The sequence below is a fragment of the Chironomus tepperi genome, unplaced genomic scaffold (genome assembly GCF_022539635.2).
Source record: "Chironomus tepperi strain 1889 unplaced genomic scaffold, CSIRO-AGI_Ctep_v1 contig_13, whole genome shotgun sequence".
NCBI classification, from domain to species: domain Eukaryota; kingdom Metazoa; phylum Arthropoda; class Insecta; order Diptera; family Chironomidae; genus Chironomus; species Chironomus tepperi.
Window position 1 is genome coordinate 1,574,671 of NW_027226135.1, and position 15,558 is coordinate 1,590,228.

General features: G+C 40.4%; 2 protein-coding genes across 2 annotated transcripts; both read right to left on the reverse strand.

Moving 5' to 3' along the window:
• Nucleotides 1–164: 164 nt before the first annotated feature.
• LOC139089938 (uncharacterized) lies at nucleotides 165–2,863 on the reverse strand. Its single transcript, XM_070639595.1, has 4 exons — nucleotides 2,249–2,863; nucleotides 1,661–2,194; nucleotides 884–1,137; nucleotides 165–413 (listed from the first exon to the last, which is right to left on the reverse strand). Exons 1-4 carry the CDS (start codon nucleotides 2,478–2,480, stop codon nucleotides 165–167), a joined length of 1,269 nt encoding a protein of 422 aa, XP_070495696.1. The 5' UTR covers nucleotides 2,481–2,863.
• A 2,836-nt stretch (nucleotides 2,864–5,699) lies between these two features.
• Nucleotides 5,700–15,365, reverse strand: LOC139091539 (uncharacterized). Its single transcript, XM_070641677.1, has 4 exons — nucleotides 14,693–15,365; nucleotides 12,638–13,684; nucleotides 9,095–10,807; nucleotides 5,700–8,764 (listed from the first exon to the last, which is right to left on the reverse strand). Exons 1-4 carry the CDS (start codon nucleotides 15,328–15,330, stop codon nucleotides 5,809–5,811), a joined length of 6,354 nt encoding a protein of 2,117 aa, XP_070497778.1. The 5' UTR covers nucleotides 15,331–15,365; the 3' UTR covers nucleotides 5,700–5,808.
• Nucleotides 15,366–15,558: the final 193 nt, after the last annotated feature.

Sequence of the window (15,558 nt, forward strand, 5' to 3'; positions counted from 1 at the left end):
ATCGTGTGCCTTCCGGGTAACTAGAAATGAGATCGTCAAATCCCCTAACAGGCAAAGACATGGCTTTTAGGTACTGTAGTGGTCTTCCTGTAATATAAAAGCATTATCTTTGCCTGTTAGGGATCACACCTCATTCCACTCAAGAATATCAATATTAAAACCTCTCAATTCCTCACTGTACATGTCAATATTTCCACAAAATCGACATAATTTGTAATATTTTCAACTGCCTCATTGATTGGATTATAGTAATAAGTTCCAGCACCAATATAATTTGTTCCAATTTGTGAAAATGTTTGATTATTTGTGTCTGTTATGTTGACTCTTGCAATAGTGTATGTTGCATAAAGTCCATCAATTTCGATTTGATTTGGGACGTAGAATTTGGGTTTAGTTCTTGTCCATGTGTAGATCTAAGGGAATTAGAGGTTATTGATTAATTGTATTTTAATTCTGAGTAAAACAAGTTGGGTCATCAATCCAAAATCTGGTAACTGGCTGGATTGGTGTCGAATCCGGTTTAAATCCAATTCAAGGACAATGCCATGCCGAATTTAAACTGAATCCGACACCAATTCAGGGTTACTATGTCGATCCGGTGTTACTCCATGTCGAGCATCATGCCGTTCCAGACACCATGCCGTGCAGGACACCATGCCGTACTGAACATCTTGCCATGCCTGACTCGGTGCCCGGCATCATTCCGTTCCACATTTTAACCGAATCCAGCACTAAGTCATAGTCACTTCAACCTGGTACCAGATTTTGAATCGATTAACCAACTTGTTCTGTCCAAAAAGCTCTTAAGCCTAGTTATATGCATGACCAGCTTAGCATCCACTCCTGGAAACGACTTAAATCATGAATCAACCCTCAACCTTACCTGACTATCATTATATACCAAATACTGCGCAGACGATTGACGATCAACATATTCATATCCATTTCCACAAACATAAACGCCAGGTTTTGATGAATTTGCAGCCATCACACGTGCAGGAACAATATCACTAGTATTAACTTGAAATCCAGCTCCAATATAAAATGGACTTCCATCAACATAATATCCACCCAAAATTCCATCATTAAGTTGTGATCTGTTTTTACGTCGATAGCTGAATCGATTCCATTCATGAACTGTGAATTGATTTAGATTAAAATTAGGGAATGTGATAGAGTTGGGAGGACTATGCTTTTATGGAGTCTGGATCAGAGCTGACAGAGTTTCCAAAATGGAGTTGTGTCAACTCTAGCCTGAAGTCTTGTCAAATCTGGATAATCATGGTATGCAGGGGTGTATTAAGGAAGAGAGAGGCCGAGAGAGGCCGAGAGATGCCGAGAAAAGCCGAGAGAAGCCGATATAAGCCGAGAAAAGCCGAGAGAAGCCGAGAGAAGCCGAGAGAAGCCGAGAGAAGCCGAGAGAGGCCAAGAGAAGCCGAAAGAAGCCGAGTGAAGCCGAGAGAAGCCGAGAGAAGCCGAGAGAAGCCGAGAGAAGCCGAGAGAGGCCGAAAGAAGCCGAGAGAAGCCGAGAGAAGCCGAGAGAAGCCGAGAGAAGCCGAGAGAAGCCGAGAGAAGCCGAGAGTTACTAGTTTGACACCTCTGACACCACCACAACCCCAAGTCACCATCCCAACTATCCCTAAAATCCCCAACTCCTTACCACATCCAGTTACAGGTGCCACAATAGGCTTCGTCAAATTATTTGGAGAACAAAGCAAAATCTCAACATCCTGCATTCCAACACTGTCTGTATAATTTGTCATCGGATTGTAATACCAAGTTCCAGCACCAACAAATGTCTTTCCAATTGTAACAAAGCGTTTTTTGGCTTTTTTATTGTAAATTTTGATTCTGGACACAGCCAAAGTGTCAGCAAACCAGTTCCACTTGACAGCATTAAGTATTTTGTCATTTGATGATGCATTGACCCAAAAGTAATTGTAGTCTGGATTCTTGACTAGATACTCAGCTGACATTGACGTATCCACAAGTTCCACACCATCACATGATGTATAAATGCCTGGCGGTTGAGTGTCATTGACGATATTGACACGTGCTGGAGATACAGCCTCACAAATGTCATTTCCACGGCCAAGGTAGATTGGTGTGTTGTCGTAGTAAGTGCCGATTAGTATGCCGTCTGTAGATGGAGCTGTTGGGTTGTTGATTGGGTCATAGTGCTTCCATTCGAAGGCTACAAGTAGACATTAAGCATTAAGGCACGAAACTTAATATTACCAATAATTACCACAAAATTCTGACTCATATTTGACATTTTTAGGTACACATATCAGTGCCTCATATGCCCTCAATCCCATTGTAGTCACAGCAACCTTCACAGGATCATAATAGACAGTTCCAAGTGACACAATTGATGCACCAATTTGCGACACCTTAGTTCCATCATTTCTGGTCAAATTAATCCTTGCGACACTAATGTTAACTCTTGAATTCGACCATCCAACAGCATTCATCTCCATCTGACCTTGTGATGATGCTATCCATTTGTAGTCATAATTTGGATCAGCTACAAGATATTCAGCTGTTCTGGATGTGTCACAAAATTCATTTGGATATGACACGACATAAATGCCTGAATTTGATTCAGTTTCGTTGATGTAGACTCTAGCAGGTAATGTGTACTTCCGGAAAGAGTTACTTGATCCACGACCGACATAGATTGGAGATCCATCGATGTAGTTGCCGAGAAGAAGTCCATCTGTTTCTGGTGCATGTGGGTCATTGAATGGATCGTAACGTTTCCATGTGAGATCTGGAATTTTGGGAAGTTATCAAGTCTGTGCTGACTGTCTGACTGTACTGACTGTACTGAATGTCTGATTTGATACTTACTGCAGTTTTGGATAATCGGACTGTTTGGAGCTGTCTGTGTTGTTGTTGTCGACGGTGTAATTGGAGTTGTTGATGCTTCCGTTGTTTTGGTAGTTGATGTAGTCGATGTTGTCGTTTTCACCTTGCTGGTTGTTTTTGATGTTGTTTGAGCTGAAGTTGTTACTAAATTTGCAAAAGTCAGGCCTTTTTCTCTCAAACTTATTGGTTCATTTAGGCTTAAAGGTCTTCTTAAAGCTGGAGTTGTTGTTCTTAGTTTGTTTGACATTGTATTTTGACAGTAGCAACTAGAAGTCAACTGAACTATGAGCAGCAGCTTTAAGAGATTCATTTTCAAAAACAGAGCTTTAAAGTAAGCAATTCCATCAATGAATGTTTATTAGCTACTCGATTGACTGAGAACTCAAAAAAATGTGAGTAAAAAATTATAAAATTTATTTTATTTTTTATAAAAATGTTCTGTATTGTTGAACATCATTTGATAATTATTTTTACATGTTTAATTCATAATTCCCGACCAACACATATTGAAGTATTGCACACAAAGCAGTTAATAAGTCAGTAAAATTTGAGCCAACAATAGTCTTTATATTAGCAGTCCCGAAAAGCGCAATTGGTTAATCGATGCAAAATCTGACATCAGGTCGGCGTGGCTCTGGCATGGTGAAAAGATGACATTGTGAAATGGTAACATTGTGATCTGGTTACATAGTGACATTAACGTATGGTAGAATGGTGTAATAGGGACTTGATAGCATAGTCTTATGATGACACGATAGCATAGTGAGATGGTGACATTGAGAAATGATTTTATTTAGAAACGATCACATCGTTGCATTTTGTTAAAGTGACATGGTGTCATAGTGATGTAGTTACATGATGATACGATTACATGAAGAAATGATAGCAAAGTCACATTGTGGCATGGTGTCATGTTTTTTGGTGCCACCAATCTTCAGTCACACTGGCCAGATGCCGGATTGTAGATTAATCAACCGACATGTGCTATTCGGGACAATTTTAATTTAACATTATCAATAATCACAATATATTATCCATATCCAAAATATCCATTAAATCACCAATCTAAGCACCTAAAGAAATTCAAATTCAATAAATTATTCAAAATATTTCATCAATTTCAACTCACGCTTGAGGACTGTGATCAATCTTTTTAAAGCTTTTCAATCCAATCTTGAATTTTGATAAGATTCCATCAATTGTAGTCAATAACTCATCAGACAAGGAAGTTCCTCGACCCCAAACAGCAAAATCTTCAATTTTTTGTGAATTTGAGTCATAGCACATCCAAATAATTGAGTAATTTTCATAGTCTGGACATGAAATAAGTCATTAAATTGTAAATTTTTGTGTAACTTTTAATACCTGTCGAAAGAACTGAATACATGAAGTTTAGTTGATTGTTTTGATCCGTCACATTTAACAATCCTCTGTGTGGATGTTCATCCGGATATGTAAGTTGATGTAACTGATGACTAGTCTCGTAATTATCATCAAAAACATATGTTCCATCAACTTTGTAAGTGTATTTTTGATCAGTTGGTGAATATGTTAATGTGCTGCATGCTACTTGTGAGTTTAGATTGTTGTAGTAAAGCTCAAACCATTTTCCGGAGAACTGAAATGTTGAAGATTAAATAAGTCAATTTGGGATAGTAACTGTTTAGGTTTTTTGATAGCGGAACTCGTAGTCAACTCGAATTTTGTGTGGAAAAGTTGACTTAAGTCGACTTGAGCCGACTTGAGCCACTTGAGAAAATTGACTGACATACTTTTTCAAATTCAAAATTGTCTACAGCTTTGACATTTCGACATGATTTTGCAGTACATATTGTGATCAATAAACAGAGTAAAATTAATATTTTGAGATTATTCATAATAAATTATTAAAAAATTGTTCGGTTTTTAGCGAATTAAGAAAGCAGACTGGCAAATTCTCTACTTTTTATACATTTCTAATTTTTTATATCAAATTATCTGTCTTTTGTCATTAAATGATAACAATTGAAGAAGATAAGCTGCAAAAAAGAAGCTATTATTAGAGATAATTTCATGACTTATCTCAGGGTTTTGGCATTTTATGGGGATTGTTTATTTATTACGTAACGTAATAATCAACTCTTTTATCTCCGCTTCACCTATCCTTACAATCTCGATTAATACCCTTACCCTTCATTATAGATCGTTACATAATAAGTGAACGGCCTTGACTAAACTTATGATATAAAGGAACAGTAACGAGGCAGTGGCCGTTAAGTTGCAGTTCCGCGTGCGACTGGCGTTTAAATCCCAGTCATATCTGGTCATTAAGCCAGTTTTTTGATTGACTAACCAATTTGTTCCATTCAGAATCAATAATTGAGTTCAGAGTTGGCATGCAGGTAAAAATAATCTCCAAAAGCTTGCTGAATCACGACTTTCATCAATGTCTCTTCCACAGGTGATCGTTTTCTTATAAACTTTTTTACTCAATCCTGTAATATGCAAGCAATATGTATATAAAGTCTAGAAAGCAAACGGCGTAGAAATGGCTAAAAATCCTTGCTTTTGGACTGAGTCTAATCGAATCTTGACTTAAGTCAAAGGTATGCTATCCTAGGGCTACATTTTCAGTCATTTCTCTGTCGTATGCCTTACGGGGTGTGTCCTGGATGCAACTTGATCGTCAAAAGCCAATCATGTGTCAATTTCACAAGGCGACAACTTGAGAAAGGAGTCTTCAAGAGAAATGCAAACAACTGAAGGGGAACCCTGTAGTTATGGAAGTGATAAGCGGCAAAACCCGGCTTATACCAACGCTGATCAAATTCCATACTTAAAAAACACAATTTTTAATTTTCATTAATTTATTAAATTCATATCATTAGCTTCTTTATACAGCTATAAGGTTCAAGTAATACACATAACAATATATATATTCAAATCAACACATCCTCCTTAGCATTGCTGCAACAACTCCCTAATACGATCACGTTCATTCGGCACATCATAGAAATTCTCATTAACACATGAATTTCCCCTCATCATCAAATATTGTAAATTAGTTCCATTATTAAGAATATGTTCATCAAATGACGTGATGTAATTGCTTATAAACTGCAAGTTCCTCAATGTCCCAACAGCAGATCCAAGTGACTCAGCACGTACAGTCGACAGGAAGTTATTGTTCAGCCGAAGTGTCAACAGATTCGTAAAATTACCAAAAATGCCATCCTGCAACTCAGCAATTCCATTGCCACACAGGAACAGCTCCTCAAGTTGTGGAATTGGCCGGAACCAGGCTGGATTCAACTCACGAATTCCATTACGTCCAAGTCCAATAATTTTCAATTTTGTCAATCCATCGAATGGATTTTCACCAAATTCAACATGATTATTGCCAAGCATAAGGAACTCAAGATTTGTCAGTGCCGAGAAGGTTCCGTCCGGGATTCTGGTCAGTAAATTACCAAAAAAGTCAACCATATCCAATGTCTCACTAATTGGTGCAAACCATTGTGGATTGATGCTGGTTAGCCGATTATTACCCAAATCCAGTGACTCAACAGCAGTTCCAACAAACGTATCTGGATGTACTTGACTGATTCTGTTGGTAGACAGCGAGACATAGAACAAATTTGGTGAATTGACAAACAGACGTGCTGGAATTGACGCAATATTATTTTGATTGATGTACAGCTGCTCCAATGTCCTGCAGTCATCAAATGCCGGTGCCTCAAGGATCTCCAAATGACTTTCCATGACAATAATCTCCCGAATGTCCCTAAACTGCCTGCAAATTACAGCCGGGAATGTCTTTGTGTTTTGTTGCAAGACACTGACTAGCTGAACATCATCATCGGACCGTCCACTTTCATGCTGTCCACCAATTGTCTGGAAGTCTTCATTGACTGGATTATGGATGCGTGCATCACATCGGTACTCGTCATTGACTGTGACGTCATAGCTGCATTCAATTGTTGGTTCCACATCGAAATTGTCAAAGCAAATGTTCAAGGCAGTCTTGACGGCATCAAGGTCGTCCTGGATGTAGTTGAAGCTTTCATCGACACAGATGTTTCCAGGCAGCAAGAGATTGTTAAGGTTCGGTGAATTTTCAATTAAATTTCGGTCAATTGCATTGATTCTGTTGGACGGAGCATTGATGATTCTTATGGACGACATGGAACCGCCAAAATGTGTTGCATTTAAGGAACCGATTCTGTTATTTCCAATGTACAGCACTTCTAAGCTTGTCATATTATGGAATGCACCCTCAGGCAGCATCTCAATCTCATTGTCATTCATCCTTAATGTGTGCATGTTTATAAAGTCATAGAACATGACGCCGTTGAGTCTGGTCAGTTGACAGTGTGCTAAGGACAGGATGCGAAGGCTCTGTAAAGTCAGGAATGTCTCGTCCTTCAATTCCGTCAATGGATTTCTATCTAAATAGAGTTCCTGAAGATTCGTCAGTTCCTCAAATGTTCCATACGGAAATCCACGAATTTGATTCCCGATCATGTTAAGTACCGTCAATGTGTCACTTATTGGACTCATTACAACTGGAACTACCATAAATAATCTATTGTAGGCAAGATCTAAAGTTGTAAGCCTCGCACCAGCAAATGCTGTATCCATGATATTAAAGATCCTATTATCAGCAAAACTGACATACTCAAGATTTGGACTGCCTGAAAATACCCTCGGCGGTAATGTTGTGATGAATCCACCCTCAAGCATCAGCACACGAAGATTACGACAATTTGCGAATGAGCTCATACCAAGATGAGCAATTCGACTGCGATAAATTGACAAGTCAGTTAAATTACGGAATTGGATGCAAATGGCACTGGGTACGGGACGTGAATCTTGATCAACAGCCATAACACTTGTGACGTCATCATTGGTACGACCAGTTAAGTGAGTTCCGGGTATGGTCATGAAATTGGCAGTTCCCCATGGATCAAGAACGGATAGGACACAGAGGTATTGGGTGCTGGATAGCTGATTGTAAGCACAGCTGATTGAAGGTTCAGCAACAAAATTGTCAACACATCTACGGATGTCATTTAAGGTTCGATTGACATTTGTGTTGATTTCGATGAGGTTTCGGTTGGAACAGGAGTTGTCAGCTAGGTACAGTCGCTGTAGGTTCGTACCCCGTTGGATGATATTTCCATCAACAAGATTGATCAAGTTGTTCGACAAGTTAATGACCTGGACACTGGACAGCGAGTTACCAAAGTTAACAGCACCAATATTCCACAGATAATTATTCGATAAGTTGATCATGGACAGGCTTCTTAATGGATTGAAGATGTTGTTCGGAAGGGTCGTGAGCCAATTATTGTCCAGGAACAACGACCGTAGACTGCCAAGTGGACGGAATATAATTGGATCAATGAAGAACAGCTCACAATTGGACATGTAAAGATCCTCAAGATTGTCAAGTCCTTCAAAGATTGACACATGCAGTCGTTCCAATGGATTACGACTTAGTGCCAAGCTACGTAAGTTTCGGATGTTCCTGAATGCATTTTGTGGAATTGCCCGGATATTGGCATTAAGTAAGTCAAGATTCTGCAATGTGCTGTTGATTGGCTCAAACCATCGTGGATTAAACATCTGTAAGTCATTTCCAGCAAGGTCCAATGACTCAACGGATGTTCCAACAAACGCAAAGTCACCAATTCTGTTGATTTTATTGAATCCAAGCTCCAAATGGACAATGGCTTCATTATTTTGGAAGGCATAGTTGGGTATTTCACGTAAATCATTTTGGTAGATCATCAAGCTGGTCAAGTGACGGCATTCGTTGATATTTCTTTGGGTAAGGAGGTCAAGATGACTGTTGAAGTATGTCAGGACTCTCAGGTTCCGGTATTGTAAGCAGATGATGTTTGGGATGATTCTGTGGGGGAATTGAAGAGTTAGTTTTGTGGATAATAAGCTCAGACAGATAGCTAAGGACCCGGTATACCCTAACTTACCCTACACGGGTAGGTAATGGCTATCCTCAAAGGCTATCCTCAAAGGCTATCCTCAAAGGCTATCCTCAAAGGCTATCCTCAAAGGCTATCCTCAAAGGCTATCCTCAAAGGCTATCCTCAAAGGCTATCCTCAAAGGCTATCCTCAAAGGCTATCCTCAAAGGCTATCCTCAAAGGCTGTGAATTTGAGGATCAGCCCATCCCCCTTTCCCTTTATACGCCCCAGGATGTCCCTAAATAATCAATCCTTACCTTGTATTTTGATTCCTAACCTCAATAACCTCAACATCACTGTCACTACTTCCAGCTAAATGTTCACCGTCAACAGTCTGGAAGTTATCACGTCCCAATGGATTAAATGTGTCCATTAAGCATGCATATCGATTCTGTGTAGCTCTAACATAATTACAGCGTATATTTTCAGTTGAAAAGTTGTTAATGCATGACGTCAGTGCTTCCTCAACCGGTGACGTGTTCTGACTGACATTGTAGAAGTTTCCTTGTGCGCAGACATTCTCAGCCATGTACAGAATGGACAGACTTGATGCTGATGATAAGAATGTTGGATCAACGCCCATAATTTCATTATAGCTGACATAAAGGAACTCAAGTGATGAAATTGAGGCACCAAATGAGTCAACATTAAGCTCACGAAGTCGATTGTTGTAGATGTAAAGTGTCTTTAAGTTGGTTAAGGAACCAAAGGTTCCAGCTGGGATGCTCAGCAGTGAATTTCCATTCAGCCTCAATGTCTCAAGTCCACCAAGTTGTCGGAACCAATTTGGATCAATAAGACGGAAAAGGCATTCAGCCATGTCAAGTTCCTTAAGTGTTGGAAGTCGATCAAAAACAGCTGGAATTATTTCCCGAAGTGGATTCCTTGACACATCCAAAACTTCAAGTACGGACGGATAATTAAAGAATAAAATTGGCAAGTGTGTAGCACCAATGTCATAAATCTCCAATGTCTTCAATGTGGACGCGACTGGAATAATCCAGGCTGAATTAAAGTCCTGAATTGGATTTTGACTCAAGTCCAAAAATGTTAAGGCAGTTCCAGCAAAGGCATTTGTTGGAATTCCACGTGCTGTTAATCTGTTATGTCCAAGACTTAGTTCCTCAAGTAATGGATTGTTCCTGAATAGATTCGCTGGAATGGACTCGATTGCATTGTCATAGACATAAACACGACGCAAGTTCCGGCAGTTCCTGAATGAACTTTCTTCCAAATATTCAATTTCGTCATGTATAAAGTCCAATGCCTCAATATTTGGGAACTTGTCACAAATTATAGACGGAATGTTCAATGTCTTGCCTTCATAGATGTACATAGCTCTGACGTCATCATCCGTTCTGCCTGTCATGTGATCACCTTCGACATCCTCAAAGTTATCCCGGCCCAATGGATTAAAGATTCTTAAGGAACACGTGTATGTGTCAGCAGGATCATAAAACAGACATCTGAGACTTTCAGGACCAAAGTTAGATGTGCATGTATACAGCCTGTTGACGATCTGATCGCGGTCAAACTGAATATTTGAGAAAGTTTCGTCGGTACAGACATTGTCTCTTAGTGCCAGCCACTCAAGACTTGTGGATTCCTGAATAATTCTGGCATCAAATGCACGAATTCGATTACGTTCAGCAAATATGGATCGGACACTTGATAGTGATGCTCCAAATGCATCGGCACTAACTTTTCTCAAATTATTAAAGTCAAGTGAAATTGAATCCAAGTTCTGCAATGTATCAAAAATGCCATCTTGGAGTTCCCCAATGTTGTTGTTTGAAAGTCTTAACGTTGTTAATCTACGGAGATTTCTGAACCAGGCAGGATTTAATGTTGTTAATGAACATTGGGCCATTTCAAGCATTCTGAGATTGGTGAGGGAATCAAATGCTGTTGCTGGAATGTTCCAAAGGGGATTGTTGCCAATTTGGAGTGTCTCTAACGTGCGGAGATTTCTGAAAATAATAATCAAATGAGTCGAGCTGTTCAAATGAGACGAGCTGTTCTAACAAGTCGAGCTGTTCGTATAAGTCGAGCTGTTCTAACAAGTCGAGCTGTTCTAACAAGTCGAGCTGTTCCTACAAGTCGAGCTGTTCCAACAAGTCGAGCTTGTCCTACAAGTCGAGCTGTTCCTACAAGTCGAGCTGTTCGAACAATTCGAGCTGTTCCAACAAGTCGAGCTGTTCGAACAAGTCCAGCTGATCTAACAAGTCGAGCTGTTCAGACAAGTCGAGCTGTTCTAACAAGTCGAGCTGTTCCAACAAGTCGAGTTGTTCTAACAAGTCGAGCTGTTCAAACAAGTCGAGCTGTTCTAACAAGTCGAGCTGTTCCTACAAGTCGAGCTGTTCGAACAATTCGAGCTGTTCCAACAAGTCGAGCTGTTCGAACAAGTCCAGCTGATCTAACAAGTCGAGCTGTTCAGACAAGTCGAGCTTGTCGAGCTGTTCCAACAAGTCGAGCTGTTCCTACAAGTCGAGCTGTTCCAACAAGTCGAGCTGTTCTAACAAGTCGAGCTGTTCAAACAAGTCGAGCTGTTCTAACAAGTCGAGCTGTTCCTACAAGTCGAGCTGTTCGAACAATTCGAGCTTGTCCTACAAGTCGAGCTGTTCCAACAATTTGAGCTGTTCCAACAAGTCGAGCTGTTCGAACAAGTCGAGCTGTTCCAATAAGTCGAGCTGTTTGAGCAAGTCGAGCTGTTTGAACAAATCGAGCTTTTCCAAAAAGTCGAGCTGTTCTAACCAGTCGAGCTGTTCCAACAAGTCGAGCTGTTCCAACAAGTCGAGCTGTTCCAACAAGTCGAGCTGTTCAAATGAGACGAGCTGTTCCAACAAGTCGAGCTGTTCCAACAAGTCGAGCTGTTCAAACAAGTCGAGCTGTTCTAACAAGTCGAGCTGTTCGTATAAGTCGAGCTGTTCTAACAAGTCGAGCTGTTCTAACAAGTCGAGCTGTTCCTACAAGTCGAGCTGATCTAACAAGTCGAGCTGTTCTAATAAATCAAGCTGTTCTTACAAGTCGAGCTGTTCCAACAAGTCGAGTTGTTCCAACAAGTCGAGCTGTTCCAACAATTTGAGCTGTTCCAACAAGTCGAGCTATTCGAAGAAGTCGAGCTGTTCCAACAAGTCGAGCTGTTCCAACAAGTCGAGCTGTTCAAACAAGTCCAGCTGATCTAACAAGTCGAGCTGTTCAGACAAGTCGAGCTGTTCTAACAAGTCGAGCTGTTCCAACAAGTCGAGTTGTTCTAACAAGTCGAGCTGTTCGAACAAGTCGAGCTGTTCCAACAAGTCGAGCTGTTCCAACAATTCGAGCTGTTCCAACAAGTCGAGCTATTCGAAGAAGTCGAGCTGTTCCAACAAGTCGAGCTGTTCCTACAAGTCGAGCTGTTCCAACAAGTCGAGCTGTTCTAACAAGTCGAGCTGTTCGTATAAGTCGAGCTGTTCTAACAAGTCGAGCTGTTCTAACAAGTCGAGCTGTTCCTACAAGTCGAGCTGTTCCAACAAGTCGAGCTGTTCAAATGAGACGAGCTGTTCCAACAAGTCGAGCTGTTCCAACAAGTCGAGCTGTTCAAATGAGTCGAGCTGTTCCAACAAGTCGAGCTGTTCCTACAAGTCGAGCTGTTCCAACAAGTCGAGCTGTTCTAACAAGTCGAGCTGTTCCAACAAGTCGAGCTGTTCCAACAATTTGAGCTGTTCCAACAAGTCGAGCTGTTTGGGTAGGTCGAGCCAGTTCAATAGGTCGAGCTGGTCGCTAAAGTCGAGCTAGTCCCAAAAAAATACCAAAATACTCACGAAAATCCATCCTCATCCAGCATCACAATAGAATTTCCATACATGTTAATCGTTATCAATGTGCTATTAATTGATTCAAACCAATTCTGATTAAATGATGAGAACCGATTAAGATCCAAGTGTACCCAAACCAATGGAGCTCCTGTAAATGTGTCTGGTGTCAACCTTGCAATTCTATTATCACCAAGATCAATATGTCTTAAATTTGGTGCCCTTCTGAATGCAAAGTCCTGAATCGTCTCAATCCAATTGCTATGAAGCCCCAGCGTATCCAACAGTGTGCAGTGCGTGAAGCTGTCCTCACTCAAGTCCTCAACATTGCTATTTTGTAGTGAAATTATTCTCAAATTTGTAAATTGCTGACAAATTACAGTCGGAATGATTCTCGTGTTTGAGAACCGCGCAGACACTTGTGTGACATTGGAATCACCCTGTCCACTCAAATGCTCGCCAGTCACACCATTAAAGTCATTAAAACCATTTGGATTGTGAGTCATAAGCATGCATGTATATAAGCCAGTCATTTCATATCGACATTGTAGCCATGGTGGCAGCATGTAGTTGTCAATGCATTGTTGGAGTTCCTCAAAAATTCGCCATCTCATTGACGGGACATTAAGGAAGTCCTGGTCGGTACACAAGTTGCCGGCTAGAAGGAGATATTCAAGATTTTCAGCATCATTCAGCCAGTATGGATCGACATTGTTGACTCGATTGTCACTGATGTAAAATGTTCGAAGATTTCTGGCAGCTGGACCAAATGCACCGCTTGGAATCACGCGGATTCTATTGCCATTCAGGTACAGTGCTTCCAAAGTTGTCAATGAGTTGAATGTTCCATTGACTAGTTCCGTAACTTCATTATTGACAGCATAAAATGATCGAAGTGATGAGAGTGTTGTGAACCATGATGGACTTATGGATGTTAATCCTGTTCTGGACAATGAGAGGGTTTCAAGATTGTTGAGGCCATCAAATGCTGTATCTGCAATTCCTGATGTTAGGGTGTTGTAGTTGAGGATGACTTCTTTTAGTTCTCGTAGGTTTCTGGAATGGGATAGGAAGAATATGTGATTAATAAGGTGGCTTGGCTGAGATGTCTGCAATATACAGGAGTGTAGGGTGTAGTCAGAAGGGAAGAAAGCCGAAAGGAATCAAAAATAACCGAACGGATCCGAAGAGAACCGAACGGATCCGAAGAGAACCGAAAGGAACCGAATGGAACGGGAATGGATAAAGAACGGATAAGGAATGAATCCCTTCCTACATTACATAACCAAAAATCCTCTATCAAGTTCAAAACAAATGACTCAGCCTTTCAGCATTATCTCTCAAAGACACAGTACATAACAAAATTTCAAGTGTCAATAAAATGATTTTTAACATTCCATCAATGTCGCTTCCTTTTTTGTGCAATCATTGAGTATTTATGCCTGATAATTCTATCAATATCGTTAATTGTCGGTACTTGATAATTGCTTTTTAATTGATTTATTGATGAAAAAATGTCAAGCATGTGTCGGTTGTGATGGAATATAGGAAGAAGGAGGAAATGGGGATTTTTTTGGTGTTTTTGAATATTTTAGAGTCAAGTCGGTTCCAGGACAGAGTTAAGTTTGCATCAGAATTGAGTCAAGTCCGGCATCAGTCCAGAGTCAAGTTGACAAAAGGTCAAAGTCAAGTCGACACCTTGCCAAAGTCAAGTCGACACCAAGCCAGAGTCAAGTCGACACCAAGCCAGAGTCAAGTGGACACCAAGCCAGAGTCAAGTCGACACCATGCCAGAGTCAAGTTGAGATCAAGTCAGAGTCAAGTTGAGATCAAGCCAAAGTCAAGTGGACACCAAGCCAGAGTCAAGTCGACACCATGCCAGAGTCAAGTCGAAACCATGCCAGAGTCAAATCGACCCCAAGCAAGAGTCAAGTCCGACATCATGCCAGAGTCAAGTTGACATCAAGCCAAAATCAAGTGGACACCAAGCCAGAGTCAAGTTGACACTATGCCAGAGTCAAGTCGAAACATTGCCAAAGTCAAATCAGCACAAGGACAACTCACCCAAAAGCATTCGGTCCAATTTCCTCAATTCTATTCTGCATAAGTTCCAAATGTGTCAATGTTCCATTAATGGACGTAAACCAATTCTGGTCAAAAGACGTCAGCTCATTATAGTCAATTGCAATAAAGCTCAAAGCAGTTCCAGTAAATGAATTTTCATTTAATTCCGAAATTCTGTTCCTTGACAGTTCAATGTACTCAAGTCGTGGACTATTTGCGAACGTATTTGCAGGAATTGACGTGATTTGATTAAAAACTAGGAACAAGTCGACCAAATTACGACAATCAGCAAATGCATCCGGTGTTAGTTCCTCTACGTTAATGCCCATGATGGTTAAATGATAGACATTTGGGAACTGACGGCAAATGACTGATGGAATAATCCTCGAATTGCCTGAATATGCATTAACAAGCTCAACATCCGCGTCACTTAATCCCGTCAAGTGACTTCCTTCAATTTGATCAAATTCGACTCCATTTGGATTGTTGATGGACAATATGCACTCATAACTGGCACCGTCACTTCCGCCAACATAATTACATCTTATAAATTCATCATCATTAAGCACTTTTGGCACAACCGAGGTGGAAACTGTGTAAAATAATAAAAAGACACTGATTAGCGTGTATGGCTTCATCCTTACGAATGGCAAGCCTGTAAAAACTAAAATGCTTGATTGAATTGATGGGCAATTTATAGAGGATTGAAGCATTTTGAAGAGGTTACATTGATATGGATAAGAGACAATTAATTGCTGTAGATAAGTCTTTTATTGGGGATTAATGTTGAATCTGGAAAGCACATGGAAGTTGGAATTGGTTGACAATCCGGACTGAAAAAAGTGATTGTGACTCTCAGGAAAGCA

What these genes read in the sequence shown, in the direction of transcription:
- LOC139089938 (XM_070639595.1), bottom strand. Translation starts at nt 2,480, where the DNA reads ATGGAGATGAATGCTGTTGGATGGTCGAATTCAAGAGTTAACATTAGT. An exon ending in ATATGAGTCAGAATTTTGTG is followed by an intron (nt 2,195 to 2,248) that starts GTAATTATTGGT and finishes GTCTACTTGTAG; the next exon opens with CCTTCGAATGGAAGCACTAT. An exon ending in TGGTATATAATGATAGTCAG is followed by an intron (nt 414 to 883) that starts GTAAGGTTGAGG and finishes TAATTCCCTTAG; the next exon opens with ATCTACACATGGACAAGAAC.
- LOC139091539 (XM_070641677.1), bottom strand. Translation starts at nt 15,330, where the DNA reads ATGAAGCCATACACGCTAATCAGTGTCTTTTTATTATTTTACACAGTT. An exon ending in ATTGGACCGAATGCTTTTGG is followed by an intron (nt 13,685 to 14,692) that starts GTGAGTTGTCCT and finishes ATCCCATTCCAG; the next exon opens with AAACCTACGAGAACTAAAAG. An exon ending in CTGGATGAGGATGGATTTTC is followed by an intron (nt 10,808 to 12,637) that starts GTGAGTATTTTG and finishes TATTATTTTCAG; the next exon opens with AAATCTCCGCACGTTAGAGA.